Genomic DNA, 18,985 nt, shown 5'->3' on the forward strand with positions numbered 1-18,985 from the left:
AACTATTATTAGTAACAGATAGGAAGCTACAGTGAGGCGTAATCACCCGCTTCCCCAGAACTTTGAAATCTGGTAAATAAAACTGCCCTCTGGAAGTTGGGGTGGGGGATAGAAAATCACATAATTGCTTCAAAGCTGAGATGTACAGCATAACCTTAAAAAGCTAGAATGGTTTTTCGATGCAAGAGAGTAGGGCCAGAATCTACCAGAATGTATGTATATAGCTTAAGAAAAAAATGCATCGGTCACAAGGGGCATTGGTCAGCAATGAAACATGGAAGAAAGGATCTCATGAAAGGTGACATGGGCAGTAGCTATCAAAGCCTGTGCAGGCTCTTAGTCTGACGCCATTAAGCAGAAGACCCCAAGGCCCAAGATGACCATCTAATTTACTGTCCAAATCAAGCCACTGTTGACAGCAAAAGCGACATCATAAACCATTGTGCTGGGACAACAAACCGGAACCACCCAAAGCAAATCAGAGCATATGGCCACCGTATCCCAACTAAGTCATTCTAATTTACTGCTCTCATTGCAGCCTTCTGATCATACCAAATGTACCTGAGACTAAGGCATACATTTTAAAATAAATTCACATTAGTAAAACCTGAGATGCTTCTTACAACTGATGTGGGCATTTAATATCAGGCTTCTCCCCCGCCCCACCGCCCGCCCCAAACATGTTACTAATTTAATAGTACATCTTACAGTCAATGACATCTTACAATCAAAGATAGAGAGTAATTTGGCTTCCCATGTGAAATGACATGAAGGAAAACAGACATTTCTCCAAAGAAGACATACAGATAGCTAAAAAGCACATGAAAAGATGTTCAACGTCGCTAATTATTAGACAAATGCAAGTCAAAACTACAATGAGGTATCACCGCATACCAGTCTGAATGGCCATCATCAAAGAGTCTACAAACAATAAATGCTGGAGAGGGTGTGGAGAAAAGGGAACCCTCCTACACTGTTGGTGGGAATGTACAATAAATTGGTGCAGCCACTGTGGAAACCAGTATGGAGGTTCCTCAGAAAACTAAAAATGGAGCTACGGTATGATCCAGCAATCCCACTCTTGGGCATATACCCAGAGAAAACCATAATTCGAAAAGGTACATACACCCCAATGTTCATTGCAGCACTATTTACAATAGCCAAGACATGGAAGCAACCTAAACGGCCATCGACAGAGGAGTAGATAAAGGAGATGTGGTGCATATACACAATGGAATATTACTCAGCCATTAAAAAGAACGAAATAATGCCATTTGCAGCAACATGGACGCACCTAGAGATTATCATACTAAATGAAGTTAAGTCGGACAGAGAAAGACAAATATCATATGATATCACTTCTATGTGGCATCTAAAAAAATAATACAAATGAACTTATTCACAAAACAGAAACAGACTCACAGACCTGATAGAAAACTTATGGTTACCAAAGGGGAAAGGTGGGGGGGAGGGATAAATTAGGAGGTTGGGATTAACATATACACACTACTATATATAAAATAATCAACAAGGACCTACTGTATAGCACAGGGAACTCTACTCAGTACTCTGTAATAAACTATATGTGAAAAGAATCTGAAAAAGAATAGATACATGTATATGTATAACTAAATCATTTTGCTGTACACCTGAACCTAACACAATATTGTAAATTAACTATACTCCAATATAAAATAAAAACTTTTTTTAAATTCATTTTAAAAAGAATTAATTAATCAGAGAGTAGGAATGCCCTCCCCAACCAGGCAATTTATTGCCTTTGGAAAATAACAAGTATTATGGTTTTAAGAATTGTTCTCTTGTGAGTTTAGTTAGTTTGAATTGATAACCTAAGACTGAGTTCCAAGTCTAAGGCCAAAGTCTAGATCAAAGACTGGAGTGAATTTACTGAGGTCATTCTGTCCCATGGGAACCTCAGCTTTACCCAGGGGACAACTCTGTGTGCCACCATTGGGCACCACCGTGACTCTTCCCCATCTGAAACTGGCAGGGGCAGTAAGAGTAGGAATCTGGTTTGGATCTGTTGGGTCTAAAAAACCAGCGAGATGTTAAAATGGAAGCAGGGCTGGAAAGAGAACTTGAATGAGACATACATGGGTTATACATAATCAGAAGAAGAAATGATTTTGTTTGTGTCCAATAAAGCTACAGTTTGGATAAATCATCAGTGCCTGTACCTAGTTAACAAAGAAACTGCAGGAGCATAAAAAGGTTTCACTGTTAAGTGCCAAATTGGCTAGACTAGTGGTGGCTTAGTGTTTGCAACCTCTTATGAATACAGCAGTCATTGGGAAAGTGCTCTGTGATAGATTAGCCACATCTGATATTGGCTCATAAGGGGTGGAGGAGGGCACAGAATTAAAGCACAATTCTATTGGAAATATTATGTTATTAAAGATATGTTCCTTCAACAAAACAGACAATAGTAAGACAATATGTAACATGAGAAAAACAATTGAAATCAACTTACTTATTTTGTCCAATTGTCTCAAAATCTTTCACAACAATCCCAAGGGACGATGAGAAGTCCAGTGGTATACCCCTCAGGTCGAACTCCAAAATCTGTCCACAGGTAGGTTATGAAAACAAAGAGGCTGTTAAAAGGATCCGGGAATATAATAAGATGCACCGATACTAAATAGCAGGTCATCTCCACCAATGACAATCTTTTGAAGTACTCAGTTCTATAGTTAGACAAAAGTGCTCAAATTCTGAACCTGGAGGCTGCTGAGCCTCCTGGGAAAGCAAACCAGACTCCTAGCTTCCCGTTTTCTAGACTCTGTGGCTTCGGACAAGTCACCAAATCCGTCTCATAGGCAGAGAACTAGACTGAATGCCTACCACAACTGTAGCACAAATAGAAGAAAATATGTATGTGAAAATGCTTTCTTCAATGGTTATTTTTAAATTATTTGCTTTTCTTAATCATATTATCGAAGAAAGTGGTAAATAATCTAAGAAAACATTTTCTGAAATGCATCAGCCCCTTATTTTAAGTCCCACCATGGTCAGTGCTGTAGTCAGCTGAGTCTCTCATCTTAAGGCAGTAAATTGCTTTCTAATGGCAAATGTTAAAAAAAAAAAAAGATTAACTTAGTACCACTGATGTCTTTGATTATGGAATAAATTAATTAAATAAAGCAGTGCATGATGATGGTCTGATGCTCCTTATAATGGGTTTGGAATGGATGGAGAAGGAGTCTCACAGCTCGTATTAAAACATACCCACAAATCCACATGGGTTTGGGTTGGCATTTCATTTAGGTTTGGTTTCAGTTATAAAGCTGCAATTGGGAAGTTTACTTGATAAATACATATGCACTATGAGAAAAAAAATGCATTGGAAACAAAATGGGGTAAGATGGATGACACCCTCGGGAAAACACGCCTACTCATGTGACCATATACCTCTCTGCCATCGGCCACATGGATTGAGCTCAAATATAAAGAAGCGTGTTGGGACTTCCCTGGTGACACAGTGGTTAAGAATGTGCCTGCCAATGCAGGGGACACGGGTTCAAGCCCTGGTCCGGGAAGATCCCACATGCCACGGAGCAACTAAGCCCGTGCGCCTCAACTACTGAGCCTGCGTTCTACAGCCCGAGAGCCACAACTACTGAGCCCACACGCCTACAGCCCGTGCTCCAGCAACAAGAGAAGGCTGCGCACCGCAAGGATGAGTAGCCCTCCACCCCCGCCACAATTAGAGAAAGCCCACGTGCAGCAACGAAGACCCAACACAGCCAAGAATAAATAAATAAACTAATTTAAAAAATAAAGAGGCATGTTATCACTAAATGCACACATACATGTACTTTTTATTTATTTTAGTCTTGGAGCTCTGTGTGAGGTGCTAGGAACCCACAGTTTCCACAGGGACCAACCAGACAGCCTCTGGCTCTCATGGAGCTGGCAGTCCAGCTGGCTGTGCTCTGGGTTCCAGTGAAATTGCAGAGAAGTGGAATTCCCTCTCAACCTGCATGAAACCAGCAGGGCATTTCAGATAGGCATTAAGAATCTTTTAGTCTTGGCCTCATCCAGTGAGAACGAGTAGTCTTTATTTTATAGGGATACTGAAACTTGTTGGGAGGGGAAGGGGAGAAGGGATTTGCAGTTGGTGGAAGGAAGCCGTCACAACCTGGTGACTTAGCAAAATAACAAAGACATTTATCACTGCACTTATCCAGAACGGTTTGACCTGGTTTTTAGAAAAACAATAGGGCAGATGATCAACTTTTCAAAAATTAGTCAGCATAGGAAAATCCTACTCAGTGGAAAGAATTAAAAATTTCACATATCTGTAAATCTATTAAACACTGAAACAATTTATAAAATAGATATAAAGTCATTAGTGGGGGGGAGGTCTATAAATCATACCAATTCAATACAATATTACATAGTCAATAAAAATATTTTTTAATGGAATTATAGGGGTATATGTTCAGGAATATAATAGTAGGAAAAAATAGGATAGGAAACTGTATTCACTGTATGATACTAATTGGCTAATTCTAAGACATCCTATTTTATTAAATGTATTCATTCAATAAATATTTGTTGATACCTCCAAGATGTTAACAGTAGTTGCTTCTGGATAGTAGGACCAAAAGTAATTTTTTTAAGCTAATCTGAAGTTTTCAAAATTTCTACATTAAGTACATATTACTTTTATCAACATAAAAAACAATAAATGACACTCTTCCAGATACACAAAGTATCATGTCATACCATTTCGATTAGTCACATGCAGATATGTTTTTTAATTACAGAGCTTTCTCTCTGGGACTCCAGAGGTGATCTAAGCCCACCCCTCGCTCTACAGATGTGCCCCAATTTGCAGCATAACTGGACAAGGTTACACAACAAGCGCATGGCTGCACCAGGCTAGAACCCCACCCTCCTTAACCCATCCAGGCTCCACTTGCCACACCACTACTGCACAGGAGATGTCACTGTGCAGTAGTGTCCTTAAGCTGCTCTGCTGTCTCTGTGGCCACAGAGGGAGGTGGAGGGGGTAGGGGTGAAATGCAGAGATTCTCCTTCCAAATGTAAGAGTTAAACCTCTGACCAAAGATGGGACAATCAGAGGTAGCTTATCCAGTGAAACAAAATTGAAAAATAACGAAGTCACCTCATTCCACACTGGGTTGAGTTCATTATCGACTTTCTTTGTTTTCTTTTTCTCATCTGCAAATTAAAAATAAGAGATATCAATTAGAAATATTTACAGAGCCTGTACCATTCATCTGTTCATTCAAAGAACCTTTCCCTGAGGGCAAACGGTGTGCCTACATTTTACCTTCATCTGACTAGGGTGAGGGCTACCTGAACGAGTTTTCCAAACTGAACAGCATTTTTGGCCTAAAAACATTTTTCCCATCCCCAGATCGACAAGGAGCTGAGGGATGGGAGACTCAAAATCACAGAAATGCTGTGATCCTCTGTCTCTCCCTCAGCAAATCCTGCAGACCAAAGTCACCCAGGGCTTGTGCATCTCCCCAGCTTGTTGCAGAAAGAAGCCAACGAAGGTAACCTTTGACCCACAGGTATCCCATTTTATAAATGAGGATACTGAGACTCAAAGGAGTTGAGGAATGTGTCTGACCTCATATGCAGCAGTGGTGCCCTGACATAAACCTGGAATTTCAGCTCTGAAGCCCATGCTGCCTTTGCATGTGATAAGACCCCAACACAGCTTAAAGATTATGCTGGATTCCCTCTCACAGCCCTAATGCAAGGTAATTTGTAGATGAACACTTTCTAGGACCAGCAGAGCATTGGGCATTTCCTTTACTCCTGGCTCATTGTTTCTGAAGACACAAGGTCTTCTTTCTCTGCATCTGAGACTGGACAGTACAGCTACCCAGATGAGTAAATGTTTATCTAGCTAGTGCTTAAAGCTTCCTTGGAGCAAAGTCCAAAGAGCAGGAGCTTCTGCTGAATCCCTGAGTCCCCAGACACTTAACAAAATAAAAGCTAAGTTTCAGTACAAAAGGCTTTGTAAACCTTAGCTCACCTGTTTTCAGGGGGAAAAAAAAGTTTTTCTTCCTGTGTGTCTCTTCTACTATCACACAGAACACTCACAACACTCTGACACCAGATGTATTGGGCGGGGCGTGTTCCCCCAACCAAGCAATTTTCTGCAACATCACCTGGGTGTTCTACAATTTAACTCAATCCTGACACTGTCTACCTGGAGTTAGCATCAGATCCCAGGGGTTAAGGGCTCGGTCCCACAAGACTGCCCCCACCCCCAGACACCAACAGCAAGTCCAGGTTGTCACCTGGGCTTCTAACCAATTGGCAATAAATCTGAGGTTCCTATGACCCCATCCTTGGGTTCAATTAATTTGCTAGAGCAGCTCACAGAACTCAGGAAAACTGTTACTTACATTTACCAGTTTGTTATAGGACTGATAAACGGTACAGATGAACAGCCAGCTGAACAGATACATGGGGTGAGGTCTGAGAGGGCCCCAAGCACCATGGTTCTGTCACCATGGAGGTGGGGGTGCGTTGCCCTCCTGGTACATGGATGTGTTCACCCATGGAAGGTCTCTGAACCACATACTTCTGGGATTTTTACGGAGGCTTCATCACGTAGCCATGATTAATTATTAACTCCATTTCCAGCCCTTCTCCCCATTCTAGAGAAGTGGAGCTGGGGCTGAAAATCCCCAGCTTCTAATCATGGCTTCATCTTTCTTGTGACCAGCCCCCATCCAGGGGCCCACCCAGAGTGGCTTCATTGAACAAAAAATACTAGTACTCTTATCCCTTAGGAAGTTACAAGGGTTTTAGGAGCTCTGTGCCAGGAAAAATGAGCGAGGGCGTGGGGTTGGGGGGAAGACACAGACCAACATATATTTTTTCTATTATCTCACATCACCTAATCTCCTTCAAACCCTAGGAGGTATGTATAATCATTTTCATCCCCCTTTCACAACTAAGGAAACTGAGAAGTCAAGTAACAAATTCAACGTCACCGAGTTAGTAAGTGGGGCAGAGCTAGGTTTTGGACCCAGGCAGTCTCACGTTGGTGGCCAAGCTTTGAAGCACTCCTCAGCTTCCCCTCTACTGCTGTGGAACGGAGGAGGTAGTGGGTTTCGTTCAGCTGAATGTCACGTTGCTAAGGCTCCCAGCACACGGCCAGCTGTGGGACTAGCCACCTCATTCTTCCACGACCTCAGCATAGCAAAGCTATGAGTCACCACCCTCACTCTGCTAAGCATTAACTCCTCCACTTGAGTGGGCTCCCGTCGCCCAACTGGCTTCCCTTTTTAAACTTCGGCAGGACTTGACTCATCAGTTCATGCCTGGACCTATCCTGACTCTGACTGTGGTCTTTCTATGCAGCCTCCAGAGCCCCTCACTGGATCAGATTCTGATGTCACCTAGAGGTGGTCCTGATTTCCCCTCTCACACTTCCATATTGACCCCACTCACTCTTCCCCTCGTCTGACAGAAACCTCTCAATCTTCCTCTCTGGTACAGTACCAGAAAGTGTGGGAGAAAAAGAGAAGCCCTGCAAAGGATGTTGAAATCGATGGAACTGGTCAAAATGGCTTCTATCCACAGCTGTAGCTGCTCCCTCTAAATAATGATCTACAGGTGTCAGGTTGTGCATTCTACTGCAGTGACTCTAAATCCTTACAATAAACCCGCAAGGTAAACATTCTCATCCTCATTTTATAGACAAGGTGGTTAACTGAGAAAAGCTGGTTAACTTGTCTAAGGTCACACAGCTAATAAAGAAACAGAGCCAGAATCTGTACCTACGTCTCCCTGGCTCCACAACCTGAGTGTGTGTTTGCTACCACACCAATGCCTCACTAGAAGCTGTCAGAAATGTTGAATAAAGAAGATGCATAGGGGCTTCCCTGGTGGTGCAGTGGTTAAGAATCCACCTGCCAATGCATGGGACGGGGGTTCGAGCCCTGGTCCGGGAAGACCCCAGATGCTGCGGAGCAACTAAGCCTGTGCACCACAACTACTGAGCCCGTGTGCCACAACTACTGAAGCCCACACGCCTAGAGCCCGTGTTCCCCAAGAAAAGCCACCACATTGAGAAGCCCTAGCACCGCAACAAAGAGTAGCCCCTGCTCAATGCAACTAGAGAAAGCCGGCGTGCAGCAAGGAAGACCCAACGCAGCCAAAAATAAATGAATTTTTTAAAAAAGTGCACACATTACATTTTATTGCCTTTTCTCACATGTCAGCCAAAAAAAAAGTACATAAATTCCTGTCTTATCAGCAGCCACAATGTCACACATTTATTCAATTATTCCACATCTTTTTTTAAAAAAGGCCTCAGTTGCAGGCACTAAACGTCAGATTAAACTACAGGAAACTCTTTCCCCTTCTCCACCTCCCCCAGTTCCCACCTCTGAAGTTATGAAAAGAACTGTTTCTGTCTACAGTAAGGAATTAAATAGTTTCAACCCAGAACATAACAATTGATTCAAATTCAGAATACACTCTGGACCATGATTCAAGGCATTTTTTGAGACATTTCCTGTTTTTTGATTAGCTACACTGGCTTCCCTCTCAGTTCTGTGAAGGTCACCATTGCAGTAATTAACTCGCTTGCCAACCTCCCAATAACATTTCCTAAGAACTGAACAAGCACTCCTCGCCAAGCCACCATGCCCTCGTGCACAGAACCATTTCCTTTGCTGTTCACCTACAGTGGGAACTCTTATTGAAATAGTGAGAGAAACACCATGACTCCTAAGACCGGATTGGCACATCTGTGCTGAGGGGACCAGGGTGAATGTTAATCCTATGTCAACTTGGCTAGTCTATGGTGCCAGTTGTTTGGTCCAACAGTAGTCTAGATGTTGCTGCGAAGGTATTTTATAGATGTGACTAGCATTTGCAATCAACTATCTTTAAGTAAAGCAGATTACTCTCTATAAGGTGGGTGGGCCTCATCCAACAGCTGAAGGCCTTAAGAGGAATAACTGAGGTTTCCTAGAGAAGAAAGAATTCTGCCTCAAGACTGTATCAGAAGATCCTGCCCAAGTTTCCAGCCTGCTTGCCTGCCCTTTAGATTTCAGTCTCAAGACTACATCAACTCTTACCTGAATTTCCAGCTTACTTGTCTGCTGTTGGGCTGTACCCTGCAGGCCTACAAGACCTGTGCTTGCCCAGCTTCAAAACCAAAGAAAGAGCCCGGAGTAAGCAACAGAGACGTCAATGGTTTAATGGAGGGGGGGAGCTTACACCTCTGAAGCAAGGTCCTGGAGCAGCACCCCCACCATACGCTGCAGACGGCAGGCAGGACGTGGCAGCAGTCTTCAGTCCCAGGAAGAAGGGGAGGTTACCACTTATAAAGGAATTGATGTCAGATGCGCTCATTAGTTACCAGGGAAACCAGCAGAGGGGCATGTCCTTCACCACCCCTTTGATAAGAACAATCACCAGCTGGGGCCTGGGGCAAGTAAGTAGGAAGGTGAGTCAGGTGAGTAAGATACAGGTAAAGCGGGCACTGGTCGGGCAGGGGATGTAGAGAGAGCAAGAGAACAGCCATCTTGAGTGGCCTGACCATATACCTGCCCCAGAAATTTCAGTCTTGCCAGCCCCTACAATTGCATGAGCCCTCTTCCCCTCTCTGTCTCTGTCCCTCTCCATTTATATGTACATATATACTATTGGTTCCAGAGAAACGGAACCAACTGGTAATACCAGGTGCCCGTGGAAGTAAGAACATCTACGAGGGTAACACATTTTACATACTTCCAAATACATACACACCATCTCACTGATCCTAAGAATGCTGCAAGGAGAAGACAGGTATTAGTCCAGCTCTTCTCACTGGACTTTCAAATCAGGGAACTCTCCATTTCCCTGAGCTGTTACCTCAGGGAGACATAAGGCTCAACCCCCAAGCTCAGAGTCCCTCTTGTGTGAACTGGTGAATTTAGACTGGATGATCTCTAAGTTTTCCTCCAGGTCCAATACGAAGTGCCCCCAAGTCCTGACTGGTTAGATTGCTGCGTCTTACTGAAATGGCCCCAGGAGAAACGGGGGTGCTACTTACAAAGCTTTCTTAAGTAACTCAGCTCTTTGGTACGCAAGGTAGATCAGCCATGCATCTAAACTTGACCTCCCATTCAGAAATACTTCTGCATCTTCTCTGGGTCCTGGATTATGCCCCCTTTGTTTTGAGAAACATTCACAGACATACACAAAGGCATCCACTATCTGGCTTAAAATTTCACAGAGCCCCCTGAAGCCCTTCCACACATGGCTAACAGTTATTAAGTGCTCTGACCTAGTCACTGTTCCCAGCGCTTCCCATGACTGTCTCACTTAATCTTCACACCAACCCTAAGAGGTAAATTCTATTATGATCATCTCCAGTTACAGAGGAAGAACCCAAGACACAGAGAGGGTAAGCAACTTATCAGGAGTCACACAGCAAGTGAGTGGTAGAGCAAGGATTGAAACTCTAGAAGATACAGACACAGAGCAATTTCCAAAATTGGAGGATTAAGACCAGAGAGTGACTTCTTAAAGGCTGGGACTGCATTATTAACATTGTTATCCCCCCCAGAGTCATTTCTCCATGATGTGAATGAAATGGACTTGATAAGCTCATAAGTATTATGACTAAAGTTGCTTCAATGATTAAGAAAATGAATACAAAGTGCTCAGCATAGGGCCCAGCATGTCGTAAGCACTAAACCAGCAGGAGCTAGTACATCAATATTATTTCTTCTTATGGCACCTGAGCAGCACCCAGTGTGGACTCCAGGAGGTTTCCCAGGCTGTGGAGCCCTCTCTGGAGGGCAGGGCCCCAGTGACTAAAGGAAGTGCCCAGGGGCCTGGGCACAGCCCTGGTGGAGCAATTCTGCCACGTGGCTCCATTCCAGGCCTCTGAGGCTCGCCAGAGGCAGCTGGCATGTGGGTAGTGCCTGCTCCTCCCTGGCAGTGAGCCTGGCAGCTACCAGCATCTAGAAGAACGTCCACAAGAACCAGGAAGCAGGGAAGGCTCCAGGAAGGGCCAGCAGGACACTACTCCGCCCTCAGGTGTTAGAGGGACTCATGAAGACAGGTGGCCCATCCAGGTCAACCTGGCTGAAGGAGTATCTCTATTTGCTTCCCAACCGGCTGCAGTAATGCTCCAGGAGATGTTGCCAAACCGGTTCTAAGAGAAAGGCATTTTGGCCAAATGGCAACTGGGACACAAAGCGAGGCTGTTTTGTAAATTTCTGAAACAGTCGCTGACGTTGCTGATTAAAGGAACGCCCAGACAAAAAGGCAGGCTGGGTTACCGCTCAGCGTTCTGTTCCCAGTGCCCCAGTGGCCTCTGGAGCCGCCCCTTCAGGCACACACACTCTTGAATCAAAACCAAATCCTCAGGGGAGCTGCGGTGAAGCCCAGTCAATCTGAACAACCCATACAGCATCTACTTCCTAAAAGCTGACCCTGGGGTGTGGTCACGTTCCAGCCCTGCCAACTGCCTGGGCTGCAGATGAAAGGATCCCAGGTCTGGCAGGCACCTGGATCGGCTCTCTCGGTGGAGAACTGAACACCAGCATCCGTTCTGTGCCGGACACTTGAAACACATTCACGTCAAATCCTTATGCGGGAGTGTTGGGCTGCACCCCGCAGGCCTCCAAGGCCTGTGCTTGCCCAGCTTCAAGACCAAAGAAAGAGCCCAGAGTCAGCAACAGAGACATCAATGATTTAATGGAGGGGGGCGCTTACACGTCTGAAGCAAGGTCCTGGAGCGACACCCCCACCATGTGCAGCGAACGATGGGTAGGACGCGGCGGCAGTCTTCGCTCCCGGGGAGGGGGCCCCGTGTGGTGGAGGAGAGATTACCAGTTATAGGGAATTGACATCAGGTGGGCTCATTAGTTACCAGGGAAACCAGCAGAGGGGCGCGTCCTTCATGCCCCTTTGATGAGAACAGTCACCAGCTGGGGCCTGGGGCAAGTACCTAGGAAGGTGAGTCAGGTGAGTAAGATACAGGAGAAGCAGGCATTGGTCGGGCAGGGGATGTACAGAGAGCAAGAGAACAGCCATCTTGAGGGGCCTGACCACACACTTGGGGGTGGCTCTGGGTTTGTGAAAACCAGGGGTGGCCTGTCTGTATTGTATCTGTGGTATCTGGTTGCAGTGCCCCTCTACGTACCTGACCCCAGGGATATCTCGGAAGAGAGGTGGACCAAGATTGTAAGGGTTATACAGGGTATGTAGGGGTGAAGTACATGGTCAGGCAACTCAAGAAGGCTGTTCTCTTGTTCTCTGTACATCCCCTGCCCGACCAGTGCCTGCTTCTCCTATATCTTACTCACCTGACTCACCTTCCTATGTACTTGCCCCAGGCCCCAGCTGGTGATTGTTCTTATCAAAAGGTCCGTGAGGGGCGTGCCCCTCTGCGGGTTTGCCTGGTGACTAATAAGCCCACCTGACGTCAATTCCCCTATAATTGGTAATCTCCACCCCCTGCCCCCCACCCCAGTGAAGACTGCTACCATATCCTGCCCACCGTCCACCACACATGGTGGGGTGTTGCTCTAGGACCTTGCTTCAGACATGTAAGCTCCCCCCTCCATTAAACCATTGATGTCTCTGTTGCTGACTCCCGGCTCTTTCTTTGATCTTGAAGCTGGGCAAGCAGAGTCCTTTTAGGCCTGCAGGGTGCAGCCCAACAGGAAGGTACTAATATCCCCATTTTGCAGATGAGGAAACTGAGGTTCAGGGGTGTTAACTGACTTGCCCAAGATCACAAAGCTACTAACTGGCAGAGCTGAGCTTCAGCCCCATGCCTGCCTCATTTCCAAACCTGTGCTCTTCACCAGCACCTCAGGCTGAGGGTGCCAGGCAACCTGCCACATTTTCACCACTTACCAGCTGGGTGGCCTTGGGCACTGACTCCAGCTCTCCATACCTAGATTTCGTCATTAATAAACATGGCAACCTAATGCCCAGGAGTAATAGGTACCAAATTTGGGGCTTATGCCAGGCACTCTTCAAAGGGCTTTGTATGTTACCTGTTGCTATTATTGTCCTTATTTAAGCCCAATAGCACAATAAAATTAAGTCGTTTGTCCAGGCTCACCTGCTAGTAAGAAACAAAGCCATAATCTCGATGCAGGTGTTCTGGCTCCCAAGACTTAATCTCTGGTGACTCTGGCTAACACGTTTCTGAGACACAATCTGCCAGAGACTGAATTAAGACTGGTGCTCTGCAGATTCACTTCGGGCCCTGCTTGAGGAGATGACTTCCTGTTGTTTCAAGAGAGCCCCTCAAGGCCTCAGTGTTCTGGAAAAGGGGATGAAAAAGGTCACCTCGTAGGGTTGCATTGAGGATCAAAGGAGAGAGCGTGAGAGTGCCAGGACACAAGGGACATGCCGCTGTGTAGGATTCACATCAGAATCATAAACGGCCTCCATTAGACAACATGAAGAGGATCCAGTTCCTCTGCCCTCCCTGACTCCAAGAGATTGTATCAAGAGGAAACAGTCACAGAAAAGAACTTTGAAAATAAGCACAAAGCACTGAGTCAAAAGCTTGATAACTCCATCCTAACCCTCCTAGGCAACAATCTTAGCTGAGTGACGACTCAGCCTCAGATCCTGATATCCCATAATTAATCCTCTCTTTTAATGGGATTTTTGCCCTTGCCAGCAGTTTTGATCCACTACACTCAGCCCTCCTTCCTACGCTGAGAAGAGCTTTGGCCTTGGCGCTCTTGAGCAGAGCTGGGCTGGTCAGTTGCTGCAGGTATGAGGGAAAACTGGAGATCAGATAGTGTCTGTGGATGGCGGCTTGTTAGTGGGAGAGGATGGAGGGTAGACTTAATGCAAGAGAGATGCCAAGCACTGGGAAAGCCAGACACGCAGTGGGAAAGTGCATGAGACAAAGAGTCTTGGTCTGGGGTTCGAGTCCTTGCCTCTTCCTGGTCACCCAGCTTTGGTCACTCGTGTCCTCTCTGAGACTCAAGGTGCTCATGTGTGAAATGAGTATAAACAATACATGTCCTGGGCACCTGCTAGAGTTGTTGTGAAGAACAAACATGATCAAGCCCAGGAAAGGGCTTTCTGCACTGTAAGCGCCCTGGGAAGAAGCTCCTTCCTCAGGCCATGTCTGTCACACATGGGAGGCCACCGTAATGTGTCCAGCACACTGGGACAAACTGAAGGGCATTTGGAGCCCCAGACAAGACCCCTGAAGCCAGAGGTGTCTGGCTTCAAGGCACCAGAGCCCCAGGCCCTGGCACTGGTCTGATCAGATGCCTTCAGGGCTGAATTTGGCCAGGGAAACAGAGCCTGGATTGTCAGGCTTAGGGAGCTAAGCCCCGAGCCCAGGTGCACTAATTACCCCAGGGTGGGTCAAATGCAGCCTCACCACACAGGGGTGGGTGTTACAGCCTCAGGGTGGGCCTGTGTATCCCAGCTCCACCTGGAACCTAGTGTGGGGTCTTGAACAAAGCAACTCACTCTCCCCAAGACGTGGTCTCTTCAGCTGTAAAGTGAGGGACTTCATTTTTTTGGTGAGAAATAAATGAATGCATATATGTGAAGCTTTAGTGCAACGCTTCATAGCTAGAAAATGCTCGTCATCAATATAACCTGCAAAATTTATGCCTCCTTTCCAGGAGTTTAAACTCACTGAACTCTGCATTCACTGAACTCTCGCTGGATCTACAGCTAGACCACAAGCTGCATGCCGGCAGCGCCCACGTCTGGCTTGTTTCCCATCCAGCTTGCGGTGCTGAGCCCAAGGCCTGGCAAAGTACACTCTCGACCAAGACTTGTTAAATGAGTTTATGCCTGAGAGGAGCAGTAGGAAGAAACAGCAGCAAAAAAGAGGATGGAAAGAGACAGGGACTGCCCAGGCAGTGAATTCCAACAATGAGGAGAGATAAGCAAAAAGAATGGGTTTTTTTTTTCCTGTCTTTTTTTAAATAATGAAAGAGGGATAAGGGAAGGGATTTTTTTTATAATTGATAAGTTATGCTATTGGGATGAAAAGATGATGAAAGTAATAAACCAGAAAACTAAGGTAAGGGGAAGTGGAAACTCACCCTGCCATTCAAATATTAGGATGTTAATACTTTACATGTAATAAGTAAAGAGTTGTAGTCGCCACTAATAAAATGGCTCCCCACTTGACTCTCCAGGAACTGATTCACTGCTAAGCTATGTCAGCTCTGAGCTTCTGAGTCACAGTGCATCCTAAAGGCTTTCATACCCTGGGGAAACTCACCCCAGGAGGGCTGGGTTTTGTTTTTTCTTCTTCTTTTTTTAAAGTTCTTTTGTTCTTGGTACACAGTCTTCCTCTTTCAGACTGGGTCCAGATGCCCCTAGCACACGGAACAATTCAATCCGTTCAGAGCGGGGAGGAAGGGATCATAATTTGACTTGGTTGTTTTAGGCACATTTTTTTTTTTCTCTGTAACCATGATGACCTCCAGGAAGACACACGGAGGCTCTGGAATCAAGAGTCCAGAGATGAATCCTCACCTGTCTCTGTCTCAGTTTCCTCACCTGTCTCTGTCTCAGTTTCCTCATGCGTAAAGCCAGACTTCAAGAAGTGAGGTGGGAATAAACATCTATTTTTAGTCCAGGTACCTTAAAGACATCATCTCATTTGACTTTTACAATCTTCATGGGTAGGCCTTATACCCACTTCACAGCTAGGAAAACTGAGATTCAGAGAGGTTTCTTGTCGTTAATTAGACCAAAGCCCTAATGTCAAGGTCAGAGGTAGGCTAGGGCTCCCCTGCCTTCCAGCTTCCTTTGAGATGCAGCTTAATGGATCCCAAACAGCATGTGGAAACCCTGAAGTCCTAAATACTCAAGATCAGTTTTGTAGTTTGTGGTCACAGGGATCTGGTCTCATTTGGTCCTACGTGGTCCCCCTGGCCTCTGAGATCCTAAACTGAATGACTGAAGGGAGGAGCCAGAATCATTCATTCAACATTATTTATTGGTCATCTACTATTTGCCAGGCACTGAGCTAGGTGCTGGAGAAAGAGACATGGTCCCTGCCCTCATGAAGCTTCCAGTATGATTGAAGAGGCACACAGAAATCAAATAAGCCAGCAAATACATAACTACATGTTCCAATAGACGCCACAAAGGAGTATAGGATGTTAGGGGACAGAACTACAGGGCACCTGATCTAGGGCTACTCTGATCTCCCAGGATGTGCTGCTGGGAGAAGCAGGGTGACCTCTGGTTCCAGCCTTGGCCTGGGGAGCCCAGACCAACCGGAAGACCTGGTACTGCAGGGAACCAAGGCTATTTCCCACTTGCCTTCTGCTCTGCTATGACTCTCAGCACAACCTTGGCTGCACAGACCTCACAAGGCCAGGGCCCCACTGGTCAAGAGGCCACCAGGCTCTCAAGCCTGCTGCTGAGCCCCTGACAGGCAGGCTTCCGGTCACAGGAGGGCTGCTTCATTGCTGGCCACCGAGGCTGCAGAATCACTGCAGGGATTCTCACTTTGAGTTAATGAGGCAAATGTGAGCCGAAAATCCAAGTCAACAGAGGGTTGCTAAGAATCTACCGTTTATATCCCTTAGGATGACTATTATCCCCAAACAAACAAAAACCACAGAAAAAACAAGTGGTGGTAAAGAAATTGGAACCCTTTTGCACTGTTGGTGGGAATGTAAAATAGTGCAGTCACGATGGAAAACAGTATGGTGGTATCTCAAAAAATTAAACATAGATTTACCAAATGATCCAACAATTCTACGTCTAGGTATAAACCTCAAAGAACTGAAAGCTGGGACTCAAACGATATTTGTACACCCACGTTCACAGCATGATTCACAATAGCTAAAAGGTGGAAGCAACTCAGGGCCATCAGTGGACGAATGTATAAACAAAATGTGGTATAGACATACTATGGAATATTATTTAGCCTTAAAAAAGGAAGAGAATTCTGACACATGCCACAACATGGATAAAACTTGAAGACAGTCTGCCAAGTGAAATAAGCCTGTCACAAAAGAATCAATATTGCATGATTCCACTTGTACCAGGTACTTAAGAGTCATCAAACAGAGAGACAGAAAGTAGAACTGTACATTTGAAAATGATTTAAAAGGTAAATTTTATGCTATGTATATTACAGCACCATTAAAAAAAAACCCTGCTATATGCCTAGCTGAGAGGCTATCATGTGCTCTCACAGATGAATCAAACGTGGGCTCTGCCTTCAAGCCGCCTGTGCGCCACAGCTGAAGGGCATCCCATTTATTCATGTAAGCCTGGGCCACCCCTCAGACGTCCCCCAGGGTTCTGTATGTACCCCCAGCAGTGCGGAAGGAGTCAGGCATAAAAGGGGGAGGAAATGAGCATTTGCCACATAACTCCTACGCGCCAGGCACTGTGATAGTGTTTTATCACCGTTGATCCTTAAGAGTACCCTTGTGAGGTACATGTAATTCTCCCCATTTTATAGGCAAGGAAAGAAAAGCTCAGGAACATAGTTGCCCCAAAGATTTAGCTCCTAGTGATAAAGTCAGAAGTGAAACTCTGCTCAGTCCAAAGTTCATCCCCTTTCACGTAATGTGTTGATTACAAAGAAAGGGGGCTCCTTAAAGGAGGGGTAGGGGTGGGGTCAGATTACAGCTTAAAGATGGGAAGAAGCAGGTCTAATCCCCAAACTGGAGGGAGATAAACTGGATGGTTCACGTTCTCGGCCCTCCGAAGCTTACCTTGTGTAGGATCCACCTTGTCTGTCCCGGGATTCTGTATTCCTTGTCACAGCTGATTGGACCAGGGGTGAGACCAAAACTGAACCAATTGGAGTCTTGGTCTCAAGCATATCAATTAAGAGACACAGATGCTGTAGCAGATGTGGAGTCAGGACCAAGTCATCTCCGTGGTAACCCAGAGCCCCATGCAAGCTGCTAACTGCAAGGGAGCAGCGGTAAGAGTCCCCACTAAGGCAGCCAATGTGCAGAGAGGAGACGGATGCAGTGCAGGGAAGGGCGGAGGCCTGAGGCACACAGTCCCCTGGGGAGCCAGAGCAAAGGCTTCCCTGCCCGACAGGTGAGACCCATGATTGTATTCTGGGAAATTTCTCTCTGACTTTAGGGGAAAAACTTGAGCAAACCCGAGTTCCTTGCAATTCAACAACTGCTGACATGACACTTTGTCCCTCAGGTGGGACAACTGGGTTGGGAGAGAAGGACCTTATGTGAGTGAGATCACAGCTCAGCTTGGTTGAGGAAATGCTCCCCATTTGACCTTTGGGAGAATAGCAAAATGTGTCTTTGGTATCACTTTCTATTTCTGTGCCTCTCTTCTACCTCTTCCGGGGGCCTCCCTCTCCAGTCTCAGGTAGCTAATGCCCTCAGGCTGGCCTCTGGCAGAGACACCCCACCCAGCCCTGCAGGTATGCACAGGCTAAACACTCCCTAACCCTAACCCTCATGTCCTATTTTACAGAAGAGAGTGAGGAAGGATGGCCCAACTGGCCTGCCCAGCAAGGTTTTCTTATTCATTTAATTCGATTGGGCTGCTTCCTTAGTATCTTTCACATTAGCTCCTGCCTTCTCATTCTAGCCCTGGAATGAGCTCCCTCTGCCGTGGAAAGCATTTGCCTCAACTAGTAAACCATCTGTCTACCTGACTAGAACTAATCTGTCCACAACGCAGCCTAGTGGCCCCCCAGTGATGTGTGAGTAAAGCGCAATCCCAATCACACCAGATTACTCTGTCAACCTCACCCCACAGGCCCGTGGCTCCCTGGCCTTTTTTGGTGCTGTTCCAAACCTAGAATGTCTTTCTTTTCATTACTTCTGTCAAATTTCCACTCATCCTTTAAGACCAACTCAAGGACACTTTGTCCATGGAGCTTTTCACGCTTCCATCTGCTTTTGCATTATAATTTTTGCATGTCTATTCTGGTTTGTAACTCATTCTTGTGTTCCAACCAGTTGCTTCCCTAGAAGACCAACCCATGTTATACGTATTTTTCTAGACT

The 18,985-nt window shown here is 45.8% G+C and overlaps 1 protein-coding gene across 6 annotated transcripts in view; it reads right to left on the minus strand.

Annotated features, from left to right (window-relative positions):
- The window catches only part of MYOF (myoferlin), a 155,567-nt gene that overhangs the window by 131,135 nt on the left and 5,447 nt on the right, over nt 1-18,985 (minus strand). For 4 of the 6 annotated variants that reach the window (XM_049696671.1, XM_004279410.3, XM_049696672.1 and 1 more), the window contains exons 2-3: nt 5,153-5,208; nt 2,492-2,583 (exon numbers count right to left, since the gene is read on the minus strand). In XM_049696671.1, the coding sequence (XP_049552628.1) occupies nt 2,492-2,583; nt 5,153-5,208 (148 nt within the window). Of the gene's footprint in view, nt 1-2,491; nt 2,584-5,152; nt 5,209-13,096; nt 13,115-17,711; nt 18,843-18,985 lie in introns of those variants that run through there. The other 2 variants (XM_049696673.1, XM_049696674.1) reach the window with 2 other exon arrangements.

This window comes from Orcinus orca, chromosome 14 (assembly GCF_937001465.1).
Source record: "Orcinus orca chromosome 14, mOrcOrc1.1, whole genome shotgun sequence".
NCBI lineage: Eukaryota > Metazoa > Chordata > Mammalia > Artiodactyla > Delphinidae > Orcinus > Orcinus orca.